Raw genomic sequence first — 26,443 nt, 5'->3', positions numbered from 1 at the left:
ATTATTTTCAGCAGCCACCTTCAATTTCAAATGTTTGACATGATCACAGATTTCCAATGCTAATCCCCTTTCAAGGTGAAATACCCAGGCTAGGGCCCTTTAAGACACACAGTATGGCTATTTTCTTGGCTTTGCCCTATCCTGCAAAGCTGCTGAAATACATTTGAAGCCTTTCTCTCCTCCCCCATCACTACCAACCATCTCTTAAGCAAAGTAATACGCAGACCCACGTGCTTTCGTCAAGACCTAAGTCTTGAACAAAGCAGTTTTCATGGTTAAAACATTTTCCTAAGTATGCCTCTAAACCTGAAAGCTATTTAAAGAAAGGAAAAGAAACTTTTCATGTAATTGACTCTCATTTCCCCAAGTTCTCTGCCTATAGACTATACCTCCTTAGTTTACATACATTTGCATGCCCTGAGTATATTTAATTTCCAGATCCTTATTGCTAACCACAATTCTGGACTTAGAAACTTTCAGTCTTGTCTATTCAGGAAGAACGCCCATCCCTTAACCCAATGTAAAGAAAACCTGAATCTATAAAGAATAATATTATCAACAAACTAAATTATACTTATCTGTTGAGGAGAGATTTTTAAATTTCAAAGAATAATACAATTTTCTGGCACACCAAATTCAGGCATTTATACCAAGAGCACATATCCAAGTCTTTACTATTTCCAAATGACAACCAATTGGGGCTTTGAACAAAAAAACCATGATTCTGCTTCATGTGTACGTGGACTTATTAAAATCCTTTCTTAACCTGAATTTTCATAAGTCAAATTCCATTTTAACTGCATTTTAAATGCAACAAGAGAGCTCATGAGCTAAAGGAACTACAAAGCCAACTTCTTACAGTACAAAGAACACTGGTAAAGCAACTGATCATCCTTTCAATTACGAGCTTTTAACTTGTGATTTTGTGTTCAGAATTTGCATAGTGAATAATACTTTTCTTTAAGCCTGTACCGCACCTATGTTAATCATGGAAACATGGACCTCTATGTTCTACTGTTAGAGGAAAGATAGGTCTATCCCCTTAACGTACATCTAGTTTATGTTCCCAAGGGAACTGGGAAGAGTTAAAAACGTCATTCTGAGAAGGACCAAGCAAGAATACAATAACCACTCACAAATTACCCTTGGAGTACACTCCTCAGCTAACAGGAAGCAAAATCAGAAAGTAAAGGGAATCAGGATATGTCACCCCAAAATATGCCACTTTGACAGAATAATTATTTTAAGCTGAAGGAATCTGAGAAATGGCAAGTATAGGAAGGACTCGCTTCCCTTTCTACCCTGAAGCAGGTCGTAAGACTCTCCTGTGAGAGGTGTCCTCCTTATACTTGGAGGAAAGGAGCACCCTTATCTCCAAAGATGGGGGAATACTGAGAGGAATCCGAAAGCACAGGCTTGCTGTTTCCCCCAGTTTACTACCCTTAGCTCATATCCTTTATGTCTCCTATCATGATTTCCCACAACTTTCTACTCTTCATCAAACCTAGAATAAAAGCACTCAGGCTTAACCGTTTCTCTGGATCTTCACTTCCTTATAAAGGCTCCTGTGCCATGTAAAACATAATTAAATAAATTTGTATGCTTTTCTCTGTTAATTTGTCTTTGTTAGTTTAATTTTCAGGTCCAGCCAGGGACCTCAAGAGAGTCAAGGAAGAGTTTTTCCTCCCCTACAAACCCAAGAAATCAAGCTCCACCTTCAAACTCTTTCCTTCCTGGTCATGCCACTACTATTCTATATCATTTAACCCATTGCTCCAGCAAGGTCACACCCCCAGGATAGCATACTAGAAGTGGTGGAGAGATCTTCTCTTTCTTACTCCACTTTCTTCATCATATAAAACTACGTTAGGCCAAAGGGAATCCCTAAGTGATTATTTCCTGTCACCTGCTGAGATTTCAGGCTCATCTGGGTGCTGACGAGAACATATGACCAGTCTGCAGTCTAGTTACATAACAAGGGCGGTTTACCCCCGGAGAGTTCTACTCCTCCAGAATGCTCCCTTTAAAAAAAACCTTACCAGTTAATAAAGTAGTTAATTAGTTTCAACTTAGCATTGAGACAAATTTAGTTCATGCTGAATTTGAAAACATTTAAAAGTTGAAGAAGGTGGAAAATTCAAAAGGGGTGTTGCGTTTCACTACCTTTACAAAAACTATCTAAAAGAGTTTTAGGGCCCACAAAGAACAAAATGTGGCTCGCTTGATCACGCAGCCTCAAGTCCCTTCTGGAACACGGGTTGTTAGACTAGATCTTTGAGGGTATTCCACCTCCAATACTACATCATGTATGACTTAGGAAAATTCCTTAATGCTAAAAAACAGATGAAAATGGATTAATCTGAATATAAACTCAGTTTTGTTAAGACGTTTTTTGCTATTTTCTCCACCATCTCCAAATGAACAATCAAAGGTAAAAGGTAAAATTAAGAATGTTAAAAATAGGCAAGCTTATTTCCTTAAGCCAAACTTTCTGGAAACACCTACCATATTTAAACAATAGAGAGGTGCAAAGCACATGTGCTGGAAATAGCATGAGATTTAAGATCAGGTAACCTGGACTTGAGTCCCCATTCCACTAATTCTTTCATTCATATCAACCTGCAATTCAGGTTCCAAATCTGTAAAATGTGAATAATACAACCAGGGGTTTACTATGAGAGATAAATAAGAAGAGGTGTAAAGGCACTTGATAAGCAGTAGTAAATACATGGGACATTATTACAAAGAATTCTGAATCAAAGAATTTATTAAAATCTACTTTGGGACCTCCCTGGCGGTCCCATGGTGGAGATTCCCCACTTCTACTGCAGGGGGCATGGGTTCGAACTCTGGTTGGGGAACTACAATCCCACATGCCACGCAGCACACACACACAAAAAATCTACTTTTATTCAACTCTATGAAAAGTACATCATGATTTAAGTTAGAAATACGTAATGTAACACAAAGTGATTTACTATAAAGTAAAAATAGGAGTTTTCCCAAGTAAAACTCCTAAAGTCAATATTTGAAGGCAAGGTTCCTGAGTTGTTTTTCTGGTTTTTTTTTTTTTTTTGATTTGATTTATTTATTTTTGGCTGCATTGGGTCTTCATTGCTGCGCGCGGGCTTTCTCTAGTTTGCGGCGCGTGGGCTTTCTCCAGCTGCGGCAAGTGGGGGCTACGCTTCGTTGGCGGTGCGCGTGCCTCTCACTGCAGTGGCCTTTCTTGCTGCGGAGCACGGGCTCTAGGCGCATGTGCTTCAGCAGTTGTGGCACACGGGCTCAGTAGTTGTGGCACATGGGCTCTAGAGCGCAGGCTCAGTAGTTGTGGTGCACGGGCTTAATTGCTCCGCCACATGTGGGATCTTCCCGGACCAGGGCTCAAACCCGTGTCCCCTGCATTGGCAGGCGGATTCTTAACCACTGCATCTCCAGGGAAGCCTGGTTCCTGAGTTTTGAGGGAAGTAACTCCCCCCCCACCCCATTTTTTTTCTTTACGAAAAACAAACTATTTTAAATTCTTACTGAGAGTTTTAATTCCTGTAACTTAATTCTTCACAAATTCCCAGTTTATGAAATCACATTCTATGAGTCAGTGACCTACTGATAAAAGCACAGAAGCCAGGATAATTTATTGTGGAGAGGTAGCAGGCAGGATAACCAGCAGTACTAAATAATACAAATATAACTTCACAAGTTAATGGGTATGAATCTCAACAAAAATAAATATGAGAAATAAAATTTATCTGGCAACTCACCTATGAAAGAAAAGGAAAAACGATTACTTTACTGCCACACGTTATTTCCGAAAGTGCAAAAACACCATTCAAAAACACATCCCAACACAGACAATTTAATTATGACTTAGTTTAGCTAACTTTCAAGGTAAAATTAGGTAGCAAAATAATTTTCTCACATGCTTACACAATCCATGACTGAAATGAAAACATATACACGTCACACTTCTGGACCCTTCTCAGCAAGAATAAAATGGAATGGGGGAGGGAAGGTGTTGGGACTATCTGACACCTACAGGCTCCATCATTATCAAAATCAATGAAGAGTCAGACTCTGGTTTTCCAGAGAAAATATTTATTTTTATCATAGTCTCTCTGGAACATATGCCTTTCGAAGTGTTCAAATTCTCATTTAAACTGCTTTCAAAATTATTAATCACTTATACCTTATATAAACAACTTTCTTATAACTTCAAATTTTATAGCACGAACAATTTTCAAGGCATTTTCAACCAAAACTCTAAGTCTGTCTTAGATTATGAACAGCTACGACAAACCACATTTTTTATCAAATATCCTTATTCAGTCCTTCAATCACTGTATGTCACTCTTTAATTTTAAAAGGAATTTCTCAATCTCATGAGAAAACATATCACTAAACAATATGACACGTGGAAAGTAACAGTGCTTCAAGCTCAAGAACAGTACATTCAGTGAGAATCTGGGAACAAGAGAGTAGATGAAATTTTATCCTGCTGGACATAAAGTGTAAAACCCCTTCAGAATGAAAGAAGACATTATTAGCCATAATAATATAATAATATAATGAGTGTTAGAATTTACAGGGTCAGACACTGTTGTGCTACATACATATTAATGTCTTTCATCTTCACAACCACCCTGTTATCATCCCATATAACAACTGAGGAAACCTAGGTACAGAGAGTTTAGCTAATGTGCTGAAGGTTATGCAACTAGTAAGGGCAGAGTTACAATATGAGCACAGGTAGTCCTGACTCAAGAGCCCATATTCTTAACCACTATTTTGAGCTATTTATTATACTCAGCACAGTACAGACCTCATTAAACTTCATAATCCTGAGAGGCAGGTATTATTATTCTCATTTTACTAAGTAGAAAACTGAAGCTCAGAGAGATTAAGAAACTTGTCCAAAGTCAGACAGCTAGCAAGAGGCAGAGCTGAGGTTCAAACCCAGGACTGTAGGACTCTGAAGTCTATGCTCTCATACTTAGCACTGTACACACCACCTACTAAGGAGGCAGTGACTACATCACCACCACAACCCCTCACCAATCACTGTGATACTTACTTCTACTCCTATAGCTCACCCAACTACTGCCATAAAAGGGTAAGTATAAAAACTAAAATAAATTATGTCAAGAAGGAAAATGAGCAGCCGAGACAGACCTGAAACATCACTTAAGTACTGTGATATTTCTAAGTCACCTCTATATTCAGAAAAACCATCATCACCAATTTTTTAAAATATGTCATCAAGAGGCAGAACATAAAATCTCCTTTCCATAATCACTGTGCATGCTAGTTGATTCGCTCCATGATGAGTCCCAGAGACACACTACAGGGAATCCCTGGGTGTAACTGTGATGTTTTTTAGCAAACCCTGTCTTGTCCTTTTTGTTGCCTACCTTTTCCTACATTCAAAATACACTTTAATCAAGTACTCAGCCTTGACTCTAAACACAGGGAAAAGGAAAGGGAGAGATCTAATAAGTTCACTTGAAAGTGCCAGAACTTACTGTGTTCAATTAGAAAAAAAAGGATTTGAGATATACTACTAAATATACAGATTGTACCAAGAGTTAAAATAAGAATCTTTTACACTTAGGAAGGGAGCAAAGTAGACACTATACATATAAACAAAACTATAAGGCAGAACACTACTTTTTTTCAAAAATAAGTACTAGGGGTAACTAGTAGTTGGAGTTGTTTTCACAGATGGAAGCCGTGTGCTTAATAATAACCCTGGAAAGAAAAATCCATATTCTATAAAAGAACCATAAAATATGCACATGCAATAAAATAGCATTCAGCAGTCCTTAAAAAATGATATTAGCTATAACACATAAAAGAGTGGGGAAAAAGATAGGTATTCATTAATGTTAAATTATATAACATACACAACACAGATATATTTGGACTCATGTTCACCAAAATAATGATTGTGACCTTTGGGAGTACAGATAATTTTCTACACTGCTCTTTAGACTACTCTATACTGTTTGAACTGCTTATAGGAGTACATATTTACACAAAAACAATAAAAGTAGTCTTAATTTGTCAGTACTTACTGTACACATAGAGAAGACACATTACAAATTCACAAAATATATAGTTAAAAACCAAACAAAAGCACTACAAGAAAGGAAAACAACAGACCAGTATCTCTCCTGTACATAGATACAAATGTCCTGAACAAAATATTAGCAAATCAAATCTAACAATGTATAAAAAGAATTATACAGCATGAGTAGGATTTATCCTAGGAATGCAAGACTGCTTAAACATTCAAAAATCAATTAATATAGTCCATCATATCAACAAGCTATATAAGTCACATCATCATAGCAATAGATGCAAAAAAGCATTTGACAAAATCCAATACCCATTCATGATAAAAAGTCTCAGTAAACTAGGAATAGAAGGAAACTTCCTCAACTTGATAAAGACTATCTACAAAAAAAACTACAGCTAATATTATACTTACTAGTGAGACACTAGAGCTTTCCCACTAAGATCAGGAACAAGACAGGGATGTCCCCTCTCACCACTCCTTTTCAACATCACACTGGAAATTCTATCTTACACAACATGACAAGAAAAGAAAATAAAAGGTATACAGGGTGGGAAGGAAGAAATAAAATTGACTTTGTTCACAGATGACATAATTTTCTATGTAGAAAATCTGAAAGAATCAGCAAAAAAATTCCTGGAACATATAAGCAATTATAGCAAGGTTGCAGGATACAAGGTTAATGTACAAAAGTCAATCACTTTCCTATAAACTAGCAATGAACAAGTTAAATTTGAAATTAAAAACACAGTACCATGGCAGGGAGGTAGGATCAAGATGGCGGAGTAGCAAGACACTGAGCTCACCCCCCCATCCCACCCCCCACCCCACCCATGAACACTCAAAACTACAACTACAGGGAATTGCCTGGTGGTCCCATGGTTAGGACTCCATGCTTTCACTGCTGAGGGTGCGGATTCAATCCCTGTTTGGGAACTAAGATCCCCGCAAGACATGTGGCATGGCCAAAAACAAAAACAAAAAAACAAAACAAAACAAAACAAAAAACAAACCTACAACTACATATAAAGCAACTCGCACTTAAAATGACCTGGAGACTAGCAGAACAGCTCTTCTACAACCAAGGCTATAAAGAAAGAACCACACAGAGTCTGGTAAGAGGCGAGGAAAAACGATCTAGTCGGGACCCACACCCCTAGCAGGTGACCCAGAAGAGGGGGGAATATCACAGGCTCAAGGATCCTCCCTGAAGAGCGAGGTGTTCAAGCCACATATTAAGCACCCCAGCCCTGGGGTCCTACACCAGGAAAACAAACCCTCTTAGCTGGTCTGAAAACCAGTGGAGCTTCCTGAACAGCTGTAAGAAACCAAGACTCTACTCTTAAAGAGTGCTCACACTGACGTTCTTGTTCCCAGTCCTAGCACAGAGGCAGCAGATTGAAAACTGCCTGGTGCTCTGGTCAGCTTGCCAAGATGGCCCCAGAGTCCGTACTGGGCTCCTGTTCCTGACCCTCCTGTTCTGATGCTGCTCCCCCGTAAGGCAGAGGCTACCATTGCCAACAGTAGTGCACACACTTGGAGGGAATGGAGCTGGCTTGGGCCACAGACCTGCCTATGACCAGGGCAGAGGCAGTAACTGCTGGTGTGCCTGGCCATGTACAAGCACATACTTGGGAAGGAGCAGAACCAGTTCAGTAGTGCAGCTCCAACCCTTCCAGCCCCAACCCAGCCTCTAACCAAGGTGCACACACTGGGGGAAAAAGTTGAAACAGTTCAGAAGTACAGGTCCAAGCCCTCGGGCCCTGGACACTCCCAACTGAGGCGGCATCACAGGCGGGAGAAATTCAAATCCCCTCAGGGCTCCAGGCCCAGCCCGCTGGGCCTGAATCCACCCCCACTTGGGCAGTGACGGTCACTGAGCACAGGGGAAGCCCTGACTTGCACCTAGCTCTGACTCTAGCTCCTCCAACTCTAGCCAAGGTGGTGGCTGCCAGCACATCGGAGGGGAAGATGCAGCTCCTGCTCACTTCAGATCTAGCTCTCCCACCAAAGCCACAGGGCACATATATCCTGCAGAGGAAAACTCCCTCATAAGGACACACCTTCAAGACCTGGCTAGGTAACTGTTTCACCTAATTTCACAGAGTCAGAGAAGGATAAACAAAATGAGGAGAGGAATATGTTTCAAATAAAAGAAGAAAAAAAATACCCTAATGAAACAGAGATAAATAATTCACATGATAAAGAGTTCAAAGCAACAGTAATAAGAAGGGTAACTGAACTGGGGAAAAGAATAGATGGACACAATGAGAATTTTAACAAAGAACTAGAAAACATAAAAAAGAAACAGACAGAGCTTGAAGAATACAATAACTGAAACGAAAAATACACTAAAGGGAACTAACAGCAGATTAGGTGATACAGAAGAACACATAAGGTATCCGAAAGATAGAATAATGGAAATCACCCAATCAGAACAGCAAAAAAGAAAAACAAACTTTAAAAAATGAGAATAGTTTAAGAAATCTCTAGGACAACATCAAGCATACTAACATTCGCATTATACGGTCCCAGGAGAAGAAAGAAAAAGGTAGAAAATGTATTTCGTAAAATTATGGCTGAAAATTTCACAAACCTGAAGAAGGGAACAGATATCCAGTTACAGGAAGCACAGAGTCTCAAACAAGATGAATCCAGAGACCCACACCAAGACAGATCATAATTAAAATGTCAAAAGTTAAAGAGAATTCTAAAAGCAGCAAGAAAAGAACGAGTTATATACAAGAGAATATTGTGGCTATCAGCTGATTTTCAGCAGAAACTTTGCAGGCCAGAAGGGAGTAGCATGATATACTCAAAGTGATGAAACGAAAAAACCCGACAATCTAGCATAGTCTATGCAGTTATCATTCAGTGGGATGTAAAGTCCCCCACTGTTATTGTATTATTGTCAATTTCTCCCTTTCTGTTAACATATGCTTTATATATTTAGGTGCTCCTATGTTAGGTGCATGTATGTTTATGAATGCTATATCTTCTTCTTGTATTGATCCTTTTATCTTTATATAATACCCTTCTTTGTTTCTTATTATAGACTATGTTTTAAAGTCTACTTTGGGGACTTCCCCAGTGGTCCAGTGGTGAAGAATCCGCCTTCCAATGCAGGGGACACAGGTTCGATCCCTGGTCAGGGAGCTAAGATCCCATATGCTGCGGGGTGACTGGGCCCGCGTGCCACAACTACTGAGCTTGTGCGCCTCAACTAGAGAGCCCGCGTGCTGCAAACTACAGAGCCCACGCGCTCTGGAGCCCACCACAACTAGAGGGAGAAAACCTGCATGCCACAACTAGAGAGAAGCCCTCGCGTCACAACGAAGATCCCGTGTGCCACAACTAAGACCCGACGCAGCCAAAAAAAAATAAAGAAAAATTTTAAAAAATAAAGAAAATAAATTAAAAAAAAATAAAGTCACTTTGTCTGATATGAGTATTGCTACAACAGCTTTCTTTTTGTTTCCATTTGCATTGAATATCATTTTCCATCTTTTCACTTTCAATCTGTGTGTCTTTAGCTCTGAAAGGAGTCTCTTGTAGGCTACATATAGATGGGTCTTTTTTTAATCCAATCTGCCACCCTAGTCTTTTTTTTTTTTAAAACATCTTTATTGGAGTATAATTGCTTTACAATGGTGTGTTAGTTTCTGCTTTATAACAAAGTGAATCAGCTATACATATACATATATCCCCACATCTCCTCCCTCTTGCGTCTCCCTCCCATCCTCCCTATCCCACCCCTCTAGGTGGTCACAAAGCACCGAGCTGATCGCCCTGTGCTATGTGGCTGCTTCCCACTAGCTATCTATTTTACAATTGGTAGTGTATATATGTCCATGCCACTCTCTCACTTCATCCCAGCTTACCCTTCCCCCTCACCCTAGTCTTTTGATTGGACAGATTCACAGACACAGAGAACATGCTAGTGGTTACCAGGGGTGAGAGGGGGAGGGGGAAAGGCAAAACAGGGGATGGGGATTAAGAGGTAAAAACTACTAGGTATAAAATGAACTTCAAGGAGGTAACGTACAAGAGAATATAGCCAATATTTTATAATTTTAAATGAAGTATAATCTATAAAAATATTGAATCATTATATTGTACACGTGAAAATATTGTAATTCAACTATACTTCAACAATATATAGATAGATACAGTTTAAAAAATACTATTTACATTATCATCCAAAAATGAAATACTTAGGTATAAATTTAACAATACATGCATAATATCTATGTACAAGTGAGTAAAACTACAACACTCTGGGGACTTCCCTGGTGGCACAGTGGTTAAGAATCGCCTGCCAATGCAGGGGACACGGGTTCGAGCCCTGGTCCAGGAAGATCCCACATGCCGCGGGGCAACTAAGCCTGTGCACCACAACTACTGAGCCTGTGCTCTAGAGCCCGTGAGCCACAACTGCTGAGCCCACATGCCACAACTACTAAAGCCCGCATGCCTAGAGCCCGTGCTTCACAACAAGAGAAGCCACCTCAATAAGAAGCCTGCACACCGCAACGAAGAGTAGCTCCCGCTCGCTGCAACTAGAGAAAGCCCGCAGATAGCAAAGAAGACCCAGTGCAGCCAAAAATAAATAAATAAAATTTATAAAAAAAAAGAAAACTATAACACTGATGAACTAAATAAAGGGGGAGATATTCCATGCTCATGAATAAGAAGACTCAATATTGTCAAGGTGTCAGTTCTTCCCAAAGATCTATAGATTCAATACAATCTCAATCAAAATCCCAGCAAGTTATTTTATGGATATGGACAATCTACAGTTTACAGTTGACCCTTGAACAACATGGGTTTGAATTGCACAGGTCCACTTATACACAGATTTTTTTCAATAAATTACTGGAAAATTTTTTGGAGATTTGCAACAATTAAAAAAACTCACAGTTGAACTGCATAGCCTAAAAATTAAGAAAAAGTTAGATATGTCATGAATGCATAAAATATATGTAGATACTAGTCTATTTTATCATTTATTATCATAAAATATATACAAATCTATCATGAAAAGTTAAAATTTATCAAAACTTACTCACACAAACACTTAGGACTGTATTCCTGGTGCTATCCTGGTCAAGAGAAATATAAACAAACGTAAAGATGCAGCATTAAATCAGAACTGTATATAATTAATTGCAGTACATACTGTACTACTGTAATAATTCCATAGCCACCTCCTGTTGCTACTGCGCTAAGCTCAAGTGTTGCAAGTATCTGCTTAAAACACTGTGTGATGCTAATCATCTCTGTTTGAGCAGTTCATTTCTCTAGTAAATTGCATATCACAGTAAAAAGTGATCTCTTGTGGTTCTCACATATTTTTCATTGTATTTAGTGCAATACTGTAAACCTTGAATAACACCATGGGACCCACATGAAGTACCACTAGTGATGACGGAAGTGCTCCCGAGAAGCAGAGAAGTCATGATGTTATAAGAAAAAGTTGAATTACTTGATGTGTACCATAGATTGAGGTCTGCAACTATGGTTGCCCACCACTTCAAGACAAATGAGTCTAGCATAAGGACCAATGTAAAAAAAGAAAAGGAAATTTGTGAAGCCATCAATGCAGCCATGCCAGCAGGCACAAAAACCTTATGCTTTTTGCAGAATACCTTTCTTTCTCGTATTGAAAATGTAGCTTTTATGTTGATGCAGGATTGCTATAAGAAAGGCAAACCTATAGACTCTAAAATGATTTGAGAAAAAAATGAAGTCATTATATGACAACTTTACACAAAAGGAAGTTGAAAGACAGAATTTAATGCCAGCAAAGGATGGTTTAATAATTTTAGAAAGAGGTTTGACTTTAAAAATGTCAAGATAACAGGAGAAATAGCTTCTGCTGACCAAGAAGCAGCAGACAAGTTCCCAGAAGCCATTAAGAAAATTATTAAGGAGAAAGGATATCTGCCTGAACAGATTTTTAATACAGACCAAAATGCCCTATTCTGAGGAGAAAATGCCACAAAGGACATTTATTAGTAAGGAAGAGAGACAAGGACCAGGATTTAAGGCAGAAAGGGATAGGCTAACTCTGCTGTTCTGTGCAACAAAACTGTCCTTATCTATAAAGCTGCTAACCCCTGAGCCTTGAAGGGAAAAGATAAACACCCGCTGCCAGTCTTCTGGTTGTACAAGAAGAGGGCCTAGACAACAAGCACCCTTTTTCTGAATTGATTCCATGGATGCTTTGTCCCTGAGGTCAGGAAGTACCCTGCCAGTAAGGGACTGCCTTTTACAGTTCTTTTGATATTGGACAATGCCTCTGGCAACCCAGAACCCCACCAGTGCGACACCAAATGTTTCAAAGTGGTCTACTTGCCCCCAAACACAACATCTCTAATTCAGCCTCTAGACCAGGGGGTCCATAAGGACCTTTAAGGCTCACTACACGCTGTACTCTATGGAAAGGATTGCCAACACTATGGACGAGATCCCCAATAGAAAGAACATCATGAAAATCTAGAAGGATGACACCACTGAAGATGACTATGTTACAGAAAAATCCATGAAAGCCATTAAGCCCGAAACGATAAATTCCTGCTGGAGAAAACTGTGTCCAGATGTCGTGCATGACTTCACAGGATTTACAACAGAGCCAATCAAGGACGTCATGAAAGAGATTGTGGATATGGCAAAAAGAAGGTTGGGGATGAAGGGTTTCAAGATATGGATCTTGGATAAATTCAAGAGAAAACAGACACCATACCAGAGGAATTAACAGAAGGCTTGATGGAGGTGAGTGCTTCCAAGCCAGTGCCAGACAACAAGGAAGAAGATGTAGAAGCAGCAGCACCAGAAAACTAATTGACATTATACAATCTGACATGAGGGTTCCGATTATTCAACACTGCTTCTGACTTCTTTTACAACCTGGACCTTCTATGATACAGGCTCTGAAACGAAAGCAAACAGCGGAAGAGGGACTGGCGCCATATAGCAACATTTTTAGAGAAATGAAAAAGCAAAGGGCAGAAATTACAATGTATTTCTGTAGAGTTACACTGAGTGTGCCTGCCTCTCCTGCCTCCCCTTCCATCTCTCCCGCCTCTTCCGCCTCTGCCACCCCTGAGACAGCAAGACCAGCCCTTCCTCTTCCTCCTCAGCCTACTCAACATGAAGACAATGAGGCTGAAGACCTTTACGATGATCCACTTCCACTTAATAAATAGTAAGTAATCATTATGCCATACAGTTAATAAACTTATCTGTTGTGTATGTGTGTCTGTGTGAAAATATAGTAACTGTACAGCAAAACTGTTTGAGACATTTTTGTGTCATCATCATCATCACCACCTAAGAAATCACTGTGTATAACATTGTGCACAAGACTTGTACTGAAGTGGATAGCCTAGCCTTACATAGGCATAAAGTGAGTGATACTTAGTATAAAATTAATAATGTGTTAGTTTTCTTACCTTGCTTTCAAAGAATTTCATTATTGCACAGTGTGCCTCTCTTTCTCCTAACTGGAGAAACTGTGTATCAGCCTACCATTACAGGTAAGTGGTATTAAAAAGAAAAAATGTGTTTCTGATACTGTATTACAAATATGACTGTAATACTGTATGCCACAAAAATTTTATAACGATTCATTCATTAGTGTATAGGCTAGGCCACCATGAAGCAATCTTATCAATTACACTAGGCTACCATAAAGCAATCACGTTGCTACTCCTTCATTATCAATGCTTGAATCATTATATCTATAAATATGAATTTCTTTTTTACATTACCTTTTCGCTTTTGATGTCTAGTGTTAGTAATACTAACTGTATAACATCTACAGTGTTTTATATCATATAAGACAATATTGATGTAGGTACTGACGGATGATTCATCTTAGAAACAGATGAGATAAACGTATAGTATCAATAAATATAGTACAGTACTGTAAATGCACTTTCTCTTCCTTATGATTTCCTTAACATTTTCTTTTTGCTAGCTTACTTTATTGTAAGAATACAGTATACAATACATATAACACAAAATATGTGTCAACTGACTTTATGTTAAGGCTTCTGGTCAACAGTAGGCTATTAATAGTTAAGTTTTGAGGGAGTCAAAAGTTATACATGGAGTTTCCACTTCATGGGGGGGTTGGCATCCCTAACCCCTACGTTATTCCAGGGTTAAGTGCTTATAGAGAGGCAAAGACCCAGAACAGCCCACATAACACTGAAAGAAAAGAACAAAGTTGGAAGGCTGACATAACATGACTTCAAGACTTACTATTAAGACAGTGGGTATTAGTGAAGAATAGACAAATAGATCAATGGAACACAATAGAGAGCTCAGATATAGAACCACATAATATAGACAACTGACCTTTGACAAGGAACAGAGGCAATACAATGGAGCAAAGATAGTCTTTTCAACAAACGGTGCTAGAAAAACTGGACTTCCACATGTAAAAAAGTGAACCTAGACACAGACCCTACACCCTCACAAAAATTAACTCAAAGTATATCACAGACCTAAATATAAAATATAAAATTATAAAACTCCTACAAGATAACATAGGAAAGATGACCTTGGGTGTGGAAATGACTTACAGTATTTGGATACAACACCAAAGGCACGATCCATGAAAAAAACAATTGATAAGCTGGACTTCATTAAAATTAAAAACTTCTGCTCTGCGAAAACTGACGTCAAGAGAATGAGAAGACAAGGTCCAGACTGAGAGAAAATATTTGCAAAAACTATCTGATAAAGAACTTTTATCCAAAAAATGCAAAGAACTCTTAAAACTCAATAATAAGAAAACAAACAACTCTATTTAAAAATGAGCCCAAGACACTGCACCAAAGAAGATACACAGATGGCAACTAGGCTTATGAAAAGATGCTACACATGATATGTCATCAGGGATATGCAAATTAGAATAATGAGATATCACTACAAAACTATTAGAATGGCCCAAATCTAAAACACCAACCACAACAAATGCTGACAAGGATACAGAGAAATAGAAACTCTCATTCATTGCTGGTGGGAATGCAAAATGGTACAGCATTCTGGAAGACAGTTTGATGGTTTCTTACAAAACTAAATATACTATTACCATACAGTACAGCAGTCGTGCTTCTTGGTATTTACCCAAAGGAGTTGAAACTTACAATCACACAAAAACCTACACACAGATGTTTATATATAGCAGCTTTATTCACAACTGCCAAAAACTTGGAAGCAACCAAGATATCCTTCAACAGGTGAGTAGATAAACTGTGCTACATCCAGACAATGGAATACTATTCAGTGCTAAAAAGAAATGCACTATCAAGCCATAAAAAGACATGGGGAAACTTCAATGCGTACTACGAAGTGAAAGGAGCCAATCTGAAAAGCCTACATACTATGTGATTACAATTAAATGACATTCTGAAAAAGGCAAAATTATGGAGACGGTAGAAAGATCAGTGGTTGCTATGGGTTTGGAGGTGGGGGGAGAGATAAACAGGTGGAGCACAGAGGATTTTTAAGGCAGTGAAACTACTTTGTATGATACCACAATGGTGGATAAGTGTCATTATATATTTGTCCAAACCCACAGACTATACAACACCAAGAATGAACCATAATGTAAATTTTGGACTTTAGGTGATTACGACGTATCAGTTTAGGTTCACTAATTGTAACAAATATACCACCCTTGTGGGGGATGTTAATAACTGGGGAAGAGTGTGTGGTGTGTGGGGCAGGGAGAAGAAGGGAAATCTCTGTACCTTCCTCCCAATTTTGGTGTGAACCTAAAACTGCTATTAAAAAAAAAAAAGATAAAGCCTTAATTAAAAAAAAACTAAGAACTTTCACCATATATATGCTGTAAGGGATTTTAAAATCGTTCTGTAGGGTAAGGCATTTTGTTAATGTAAATGCAAGATAAGATATACTAGAACCCATTAAGTTCTGGTTAGACAGAATCCATTCATTTGGTCAAGAATACATGAGTGGGCTTCCCTGGTGGCGCAGTGGTTGAGAATCTGCCTGCTAATGCAGGGGACACGGGTTCGAGCCCTGGTCTGGGAAGATCCCACATGCCACGGAGCAGCTGGGCCCGTGAGCCACAATTGCTGAGCCTGCGCGTCTGGAGCCTGTGCCCCGCGACGGGAGGGGCCGCGATAGAGAAAGGCCCGCGCACCGCGATGAAGGGCGGTCCCCGCACCGCGATGAAGAGTGGCCCCCGCTTGCCGCAACTGGAGAAAGCCCTCGCACGAACCGAAGACCCAACACAGCCAAAAATAAATAAATAAATAAATAAATAAGAAAATCCTTTAAAAAAAAAAAAAAAAAAAAAGAATACATGAGTAAGTACCATGTGCTACATGCTGCCCCATATCTGGAGGAAATAAGAGTAAATGGCCAAACTTCCCTGTGCCCATGGAACTTAAATGTTAGTAAATATTTACTAATTATTAAATTGAAAATGTACAAAACTCAATAGCTAAAAAACATATATATACTGATATTGAGTCACAGTATACCACAGCAATAAAAAAATACAAACTTCCACAAAACAACAGCTTTCCAGAAGAGTTATATTAATTCATACACAGTATATGAGGATATCTATCTCGCTACACACTCGTCAGCATTATTACTTAAATTTAAAAAAATAAATTCAAACATTATTAAAACATATATTCTTCCCATTGTTTTGCTATGCTTATTTTATCTTTTAAATAGCCCTGTTTTGGCATTTTCTATTGCATTTAGTGATCTCTATTCCTATTTTTGCGAGTGTCACAATGCTTTGTAATATGTTTAATTTCAATGTAGGACTCAACTTTTACATTAGTGAGAGTTTTCATTTTAACATATTGTGATCACAAACAAGTCTACAAAATAAGTAGGTTACAGCAGGGCAACTAAAAGCAGTAAAAGTGCTAAATCCCTCAGAATAGGTGAAAGCTGTTTCAGTGAAAGGAGAGGCTGGTGTGACAAGCTTTGAGTAGGTCTAGTGAATTCACTGAGCATTAATTTGTCAGAAATTTCCTGATGACATTACATAAAAGTTAACTCTCAATTAAGCCTTTGAATATAGTTTCAGGAATAACCTGATCAATTTGATATTTTACTTTTTATGTACATACAAGAGTAAAATATGGTAAAAAATGTAAGTCTAGGTAATTCGAAAAGCTCTTTCTATGTGATGATAAAGCAAAATGTCATAATTTAATAGTCATTTTTTTTCTTAAAGGTACATAAAAAATCAGTGTCTTAAAACTGCTAACATCTTAGATTCATTAAAATACAATAATATATTTAGCCCCCACAACAACCCTATGAGTTAAGTATTATTATCATGAACATCTTTACAGGTAGGAAAACTGAAAGCCTAAATAAATCACCCAAGTATATAAAACTAATAAAATATCAAAGTTAACCTTACTCTTCTATGCAATACTGACCCTTCAAAGAATCTACTGAATATTTAAGTAATTATCCACAACACCTCCTAACTTACTTGAGCCCTGCTACATGAGATTATTTTGAGCAGAATGAATAACAGAACAGTATTATGTAGTAATTTCCAAACAAGGCTGGCAGCACTAGTCAATCCAGGTGTTTGTGAGCAGAGTGGAAGAGGGAAGAAAGAACTGAGGTACTGGCAGAAGCCTCAAAGCCCCAGGTCATGCCTCTCATTACCTGAATACAGGTAATATTTTGTTTGGAAAACCACAGCTAAGGATGAGGTAGGTAGTAATTTTCCACTTTGCATTTTTACAACATGCCCGGGGCTTTCTTAAGAATCATCTTCTGTATGTTTTTGACACACTATAAAGGAACAGTTTGGAAAAGGACAGATCACAGAATAATGACCCCAAATTTTTCTATATGAAGAACATAGTTGTATTCAAGCAAATAAATCACTTTAAACACAAATATCTGATTTGATTATTTTGTTCACATTAATGAGCCAATTTACAAACTGCCAAAGCATGTTTTGTTTGTACAACTAAAAAAATTTATTTCAATATCATTTTGCTCAGAGATGACAGAGTTGGGCTTTCTCTATGACTTTCTCAATGTGAGCTCCTGAAAATGAACAAGGCGGAAAAAAGAGGTAAGGAATGGATGGATCCTAGGAGGGCACTGAAAAAGGAAACAAAATATTTAGTTTTCTCAAATACAGATAAGTAAAGTATCAGTTATTCCTGGAAAGACAAAGGGAACAACTTTATAGTCCTTACCGAACTACCATACTCAAGGGTGCTCAACAGTACAACAAGGGTACCCCTTTGCCCTCACTACCACCTCACCTCACCTCACATCTCTTTCAAATTACACCTTGACTTCCACAGGCACATGGAAAGGAACACCTTAACCAAAGCAAAAAAGAAACAAAAAGTTCATCTGGCCTGTTGTGCTTCCAAGGGCCCAGGTGGCCATTTGAGTTTACAAGGTTATCTTTGATTAAGTTTGATTTTCACTGTGCTCTCCCTCCCTTCCATTCTACTCTCTTTTATTTCCTTAAATACATTCAACATGTCTATACTATATTCTTTATGTGATAATCCCAACAACTGCATGTTTGTTGGTTCAAAAGTAAATTTGTTACTTCTGCTAACTCAGGCACATATATTATGTGATTTTTTTTTAAGCATGTATTAATTTTCTCTGGAATTTTAACTCCAGAAAAATCTTTGATGTCTGAGTTTAACATGGTTTCCCTTCAGAGAGGATGGAATTTGCCTTTGCTACACAGTAGTGGAGTACTCTTCAAAACACTTAATCATTTAATCCCTGCAACAATCTTATAAAGTTGCTCTTGTGCTTAAAAAAGATGTATCTAAAACATGAGACACAGAAAAGACAAAAGTAAAAGAATGGAAAATTACATCCCAGGAAATTACTAATCAAAGGAAAGCATTTCCAGATGTCAGTCAAGGAGGGCCCAAAAGCAGTCAGCAGTGGGCAGTGCAGAATCAGGAGCAGCAGGTTCTGTGGCCCCAGTGGTACTTCTGTGCTATTGCTGGGTTCAGTCAGGCCCATGCCTGCAGAAGTATATCTGTTCAAGTTATGAATCTGGTTTGATTGAAGAGCATCTTGAAGAGATACCCCTGGCAGCCCAGGATACCTTGTGAGAAAGTAGATTCACAACTGTTCACACTGCCAAAGAGCAGTTTGCTTTTGGCATCTTTTTTTTTTTTTTTTTTTTAAAGGATTTTCTTATTTATTTATTTATTTATTTATTTATTTTTGGCTGTGTTGGGTCTTCGGTTCGTGCGAGGGCTTTCTCCAGTTGCGGCAAGCGGGGGCCACTCTTCATCGCGGTGCGGGGACCGCTCCTCATCGCGGTGCGCGGGCCTCTCTCTATCGCGGCCCCTCCCGTCACGGGGCACAGGCTCCAGACGCGCAGGCTCAGCAATTGTGGCTCACGGGCCCAGCTGCTCCGCGGCACGTGGGATCCTCCCAGACCAGGGCTCGAACCCGTGTCCCCTGCATTAGCAGGCAGACTCCCAACCACTGCGCCACCAGGGAAGCCCTGCTTTTGGCATCTTTGATGACAGCTTCAAGATCTCCACATTCACCACCAGGTTGCAGCCAAAAAGCTGCAAAGAGCTTGAGAAGCAGTGGAAGAGAGCACCAGTTCCAGGATATATAACTAACTCTTACAACTCAATAACAAAAGACGGACAAGCCTATTAAAATGAATAAAGGGGGGCTTCTCTGGTGGCGCAGTGGTTGAGAATCTGCCTGCTAATGCAGGGGACACGGGTTTGAGCCCTGGTCTGGGAAGATCCCACATACCGCAGAGCAACTGGGCCCGTGAGCCACAATTACCGAGCCTGCGCGTCTGGAGCCTGTTCTCCGCAACAAGAGAGGCCGCGATAGTGTAAGGCCCGCGCATCGCGATGAAGAGTGGCCCCCGCTTGCCGCAACTAGAGAAAGCCCTCGCACAGAAACGAAGACCCAACACAGCCATAAATAAACAAATAAATAAAAGAACTGATTGAAGGACTATAAAAAAAAAAAAATGAATAAAGGGCCTGAACAGACATTTCTCCAAAGAAGACATACAAACAGCCAATAAGCACATGAATAGATGCTCAACATCATTAGTCATTATGGAAATGCAAATCAAAATCACAATGAGATACCGCATCACAGCTACTAGGATTGCAATCATAAAAAAAAACAGGGAAAATAATAAGTGTTAACAAGAATGTGGAGAAACTGGAACCCTTGTGCATTGCTGGTAGGAATGATATATGATACAACATGGATGGACCTTGAAAATATTATGCTCAAGAAAGAAGCCAGACAGAGAAGGACAAGTATTATGTGAGTCCACTTATTTAAGGTACTTAGAATAGGCAAATTCATAGAGACAAAAGGAGAAAGAGGTTACTAGGGGTGGGCAGAAAGGTGGTAGGGCAAATTATTATTTAATGGGTAAAAGTTTGGGTTAGATATGATGAAAAAGTTTTGCATACAGACGGATGGTAGCAATTGTTACACAACACTGCAAATATATTTAATACTACTGAATGGCACACTTATGAATAATTAAAATGATAAATAACATGTATACTTTACTACAGTAAAAAAAAAGTTAAAGCAGCGCTGGTGATAAACAAATAAATAAAAACTAAAAGGACAGAAATAACACAAAGTACGTTCTACAACCAAAATGGAATAAAATTAGAAATGAGAAAGAAATTTGGGAAATTCACAAATACAGGGAAATTGAACAATACACTCAACTAATTGGTCAAAGAAAAAAATCAAAAATGGAAATTAGAAAGTATTTGGAGTGAAAATAAAGACAAAACATACCAAACATTATGGAATATAGCTGAAGGATTGCTTAGAGGAAAAATTACAGCTCTAAATGCCTATATTAAAAAAAAGAAAGATTGCAAATAAAAAGACTTATATGTCCACGTAAGACACTGGAAAAAGAAGAGCAAACTAAATCTAAAACAAGCAGAAGGAAGAACATAATAAAGATGAGAACATAAGTTAATGAAATAGAGAACAGAAAAACAATACAGAAATTCAATGAAATAAAAAGTTGGTTCTTAGAAAATACCAACAAAATTAACAAACTGTTAGCTATACTGACCAAGAAGAAAAGAGATGAATTAAATTACTAAAATTAGAAATGTAAAGAGGACATTACTACTACCTTTATAAAAATAAAAAATGACTTTAAAGGAATAATAAGAAAAATACCAATAAATTAGATAACTTAGATTAAATGGACAAATTCCTGAAAAGAAAAAACTACTGAAAATGACTCAAGAAGAAAGTAGACTATCTGAATAGACCAGTAACAAATAAAGATGTTGAGCCAGTAATCAAAACACTGCCCACAAAGAAAAACCAGGACCAGATGGCTTTATGACTGAATTCTACCAAACATTAAAAAAAAAAAAAAAAATTAACACCAATTCCTCACAAACTCTTCCACATAGAAGGATGAACACTTCCCAACTCATTCAATGGGGCCAGTATTACCCTGATACCAAAACCAGACTAAGACAGCACAAGAAAACTACAGATTGATATCTCTTATGAATATGGATGTAAAAATTCTCAACAAAATACCAGCAAACCAAATCTAGCAACATATTAAAAAGAATTATACACCAAGACCAAGTGGGACTTACCCCAAGAATGCAAGATTGGTTCAACATCCAAAAATCAATTAATGCAATATATCTTATTAACAGAATAAAAAACAGAATTCATATGATCACCTCAATAGACAAAGAAAAGGCATTTCACAAAATCTAACATCCTTTCATGATAAAAACACTAAAAAAATGAGGATAAGAAGGGAACTTCCTCAACTAGATAAAGGGCATGTTTAAAAAAAAAACGAAAACATCACAACTAACATCATAGTTAATGGTGAAAGACTGGATGCTTTTCCTTAAGAATAGGAACAAGATAAGGATTCTACCCTGGCCACTTCTATTCAACACTGTATTGGAGGTTCTAGCTAGGGCAATTAGGCAAAAGTAAAATAAAATAAAATTCATCCAGACTGGAAAGGGAAAAATAAAATTATCTCTATTTATAGACGACATGATCTTATATAGAGAAGATCCTAAGGAATACACTAAAAAACTGTTAGAACTAATTAACATGTTCAGCAAGGTTGTAAGATACAAGATTACAAAAATCAGGTGTATTTCTATACACTTGAAATGAACAATCCAAAAGTGAAATAAGAAAATTCCATTTATAGAAGCATGAAGAAGAATAAAATATCTAGCAATAAATTTAACAAAAGAAGTATCTAAAGCTTTTACTCTGAAAACTGTAAAACACTGTTGAAAGAAATTAAAGAAGATCTAAACAAATGGAAACACCTCACATGTTCATGGATTGGAAGACTTATTGTTTAAAAAATAATAACAATCTCCAATAATCTCTAAATTGATCTACTCATTCAATAATCCCTATCAGAATCTCAGCTGACTGCTTTGTAGAAACCGACAAACTGATTCTAAAATTCATATGGAATTGCAAGGGATCCTGAATAGCCCAAACAACCTTGAAAAAGAAGAACAAAGCAGAGGACTCACACTTCCTGATTTCAAAACTTACTATAAAGCGATGATAATCGTTCTCTCTTGTCTTCTCTGCCCTGGGAGCAGCTCTCCTGCCACGGCCCTTCAGCCCCTGAAAAGGTATGCTTGCGCCAAGTTCATCTCCACCTCCTCCTTGATCAGGAGAACCTCTCCACTATTGAACCGATCACTGTCTGCAGTGGTGCTGAAACGACCAGAGACACTGACAGATGAGAGCCACAGCAGCTTGGCAGCCCCACGTCCCCTGACCACCTCACTTATTCCTAGCCGCAGTTTCCAAACCAGTGTCATTTCAAGGGACACTGACACAGCCGCCAAGTTCATTGGAGCTGGGGCTGCCACAGTAGGGGTGGCTGGTTCTGGGGCTGGAATTGGGACTGTGTTTGGGAGCCTCATCATTGGTTATGCCAGGAACCCTTCTCTGAAGCAACAGCTATTCTCCTACGCCATTCTGGGCTTTGCCCTCTCAGAAGCCATGGGACTCTTTTGCCTGATGGTGGCCTTTCTCATCCTCTTTGCCATGTGAAGGAGCCGTTTCCACCTCCCATAGTTCTTTCTCCCGTGTCTTGTCTGCCCTGTATGTTCCTTTTCCTGTACCTCCCCAGGCAGCCTGGGGAAAGGGGTTGGCTCAGGGTTTGACAGAAGGAAGACAAATAGATACTGTATTAAAAAGATGTTTCTTGAAAGAAAGAAAAAAAAAAGCAATGATAATCAAGATAGTGTGATAAGTGGCACTAGGATAGACAAATAGATCAATGAAATAGAATCCACATATAAACTTACACTTCTTTGGTCAACTGATTTCGTTAAGGGTGCCAAGATCATCCAATGGGGAAAAATAGTCTTTTTAATGAATGTCACAGGCACAGCTGGATAGCCACATGCAAAAAACTGAAAATGGACACTTACCTTACAGCATATACAAAAATTAACTCAAAATGGATGAAAGACCTGAATGTAAGAGCTAAACTATAAAACTCTTAGAAGAAAACATATGAGTAAATCTTCATCACCTTGGATCTGGAAAAGGATTCTTACATATGATGACCTCAAAACATGAGCAACCAAAGGAAAAAAAAAAGATAAACTGGATTTCAGCAAGATTTAAAACTTTTGTGCTTTAAATGTGATCATCAAGAAAGTAAAAAAGACAATCCACAGTATGGAAGAAAGTATTTGCAAATCATCCATCTGATAAGGGACTTGTATCCAAAATTTATAAAGAACTCTTAAAACTCAGTAATAAAAAGACAAATAATCTAAAAAAAAAATTAGCAAGGGATCTGAATAGGTATGTATGCAAGGAATTTATACAAATGGCCACTATATATATGAAAAGATGCTGGATGCCATTAGTCATCAAAGAAATTCAAACTGAATCCACAAGGATATCACGTCATACCCACTAGAATGTCTATAAATCAAAAAGTCAAATAATAAGTGTGGTGAGGATGTGAAGTCAGAACCCTCATACACTGCTGTTAGGAATGTAAAACAGTACCAACACTTTGGAAAACAGTCTGCAGTGCCTCAGCCAATTAGACATAAGAGTCACCACAGCAATTCCCTACATGTCCACACAAAAACTTGTACATGAATGTTTACAGCAGCATTACTCATAATAGCCAGAGTATAAATAACCCAAAAGTCCATCAACTGATAAATGGATAAACAAACTGTGGTATATCCATATGATGGAATATTATTCAGCCATAAAAAATAACATTCTGATACATGCTACAACATGGATGAACCTTGAAAACATTACACTAAGTGAAAGAAGACAGTTACAAAAGACCATATATGCTATGATTTCATTAATATGAAATGTTCAAAACAGAGATATCTATAGGGACAAAAAGTAGATTAATGGTTGCTTAGAGCTGGGAGGAAGGGGATGGGGAGTGATAGCTAAAGGAACAGGTTCTTTTTGAGATGATGAAATGTTTTAAAATTGATGGTGGCAATCACTGCACATATCTGTAAATATACTAAAAATCACTGAATTGTACATTTCAAATGGATAAAGTGCATGGTATGTGAATTGTATCTCAATAAAGGTGGTATTTAAACAAAATAAGTGAATTGAGGCTTCCAAAAACAACAAACAAAACTAATAAGAACCCAAATGTCCATCAACTCTAAAATAGAAAAATACTGTATAATTATGGAATGCAACACTAAAAAGTAATGACTCACAGTTATATATGTATATATATCAAAATGAAATAATCTTGAGTAAGAAAGAAAAAACTACTCACAGAAGAATACATGCAGTAGGATTCTATTTCTATAAAGGAGCCATCATGAAAAATAGGAAGGGAATTATTAACACAGAGTTCAGTAGAGTGACTATTTCTGGCAGGGGAGACAGGAGATGTGTTGAAGGAGGGACAGACAGGGGGGCTTCAAAAGTACCGATAATGTTGTATGTCTTAAAAGCTGAATGGTGAGGACACAATATATAATTGTTTAAATTATACATTTTCTTTTGCTTGTAAAGTATATTTTAAAAACATTTTTTTAATGTACTGATAACATTTGGTTCTAACCTGGAAAACACACCTTTTATTTTTTGTATCCTCTACAGCCCTTACAGGAGTACGTGATGCCCAAAAGAATTACGTATGCACATAAATATATATACGGACTCTCCACATACATATGTGCAGGTAGAGGGAGGGGTTAACCAGTTTTAAATCATTTCACACTTTTGAGTACCAGCACAGGCAAAACACTGAACAAGGTACTCTTCTAAAAGCATGGACAACAATGCCTCCCTAGACACAAGGAATTTTCCAGATAACAGTTACACAGTAGGAACAGTACAAAGAACACTATATTTTAAGTGTCATAGTAGAAGTACATAGAAAGTTTTATGAGGATACAAAGGAAGACAAGATTAATTCCAACCGCAGGCACCTAGAAGAGTTTCATGGAGGATGTGGCACCTCAGACAGGCCCTGAAGTATAGGTAAGATTGTAATAGGCAGAGGATGCGGAAAGGGTATTCCATTTTTTTAGTAGTTATAATAAAAATAGTAGCAGCTAATACTTATTAATTGCATACTATGTGCCAAGCATTATTCTAAGTATTTTAAAATGTATTACCCCATTTAATCTTAACCAAAATCCTATGGTAGATAACTATTATTATCTCCACTTTGGAGATGAAGAGACAGAGAGATTAAATAACTTGTCATTGTGGCAGTAAGAAATCAAGCTGTAATTTGAATCTGGCTCCACAGCCTGTTCTTTCAACTACAAAAGAGGTAGAAAAAAGAAAACCACACATGTTCAAAGAACAAATATTCCAATTTACCTGGCATATAACAATTATTGATAACTGAGGATACTTGGTAAGAGGAGAAAGGGCACTTAAGTGGAATCCACTGAAAACAAGAACCAAAATATCATTGTAAATAAAGGAGCAGATCAGGGGAGGACTTAAATGAGACTACCTTGCAAAATAAAATATTGAAAATGGATATATTTTAGCTTACATTTAATAAAATATAGACTTATAAATTATAACTGTGCTAATTCTTATAATGAATCAACTGTTGATTATAAGATTAAATTCTATGATTCCTTAATGAATGGCATCAATGGCATACCAAAAAGATAACTATGTAGACTTGGATTACAAATGTTTGAATGATGAATATCATGTCTTGGGTTGAAAGGAAGTATAAGAGATTATATTGCAAAAGTAGCTTGAGGCCAGCTCATGAAAGGCTTAAGCCTTAACCCTCAAAGGGAGAAGACTAGCAAACAGGAGACA

The 26,443-nt window shown here is 37.9% G+C and overlaps 2 protein-coding genes across 3 annotated transcripts in view; one reads left to right on the top strand and one right to left on the bottom strand.

Annotated features, from left to right (window-relative positions):
• Positions 1-26,443, bottom strand: part of SRBD1 (S1 RNA binding domain 1) — a 247,656-nt gene that overhangs the window by 143,480 nt on the left and 77,733 nt on the right. The gene's annotated exons all lie outside the window — the stretch shown is intronic.
• LOC103014885 (ATP synthase F(0) complex subunit C2, mitochondrial-like) lies at positions 22,685-23,333 on the top strand. The gene has a single exon (XM_057558650.1). The coding sequence runs from the start codon at positions 22,685-22,687 to the stop codon at positions 23,183-23,185; it is 501 nt and encodes a 166-aa protein (XP_057414633.1). The 3' UTR covers positions 23,186-23,333.

Source organism: Balaenoptera acutorostrata, chromosome 12 (genome assembly GCF_949987535.1).
Source record: "Balaenoptera acutorostrata chromosome 12, mBalAcu1.1, whole genome shotgun sequence".
In the NCBI taxonomy this organism is placed as follows: domain Eukaryota; kingdom Metazoa; phylum Chordata; class Mammalia; order Artiodactyla; family Balaenopteridae; genus Balaenoptera; species Balaenoptera acutorostrata.
Note: the sequence above shows the minus strand (reverse complement) of the source record. Positions and strands in the feature narration are given on the sequence as shown.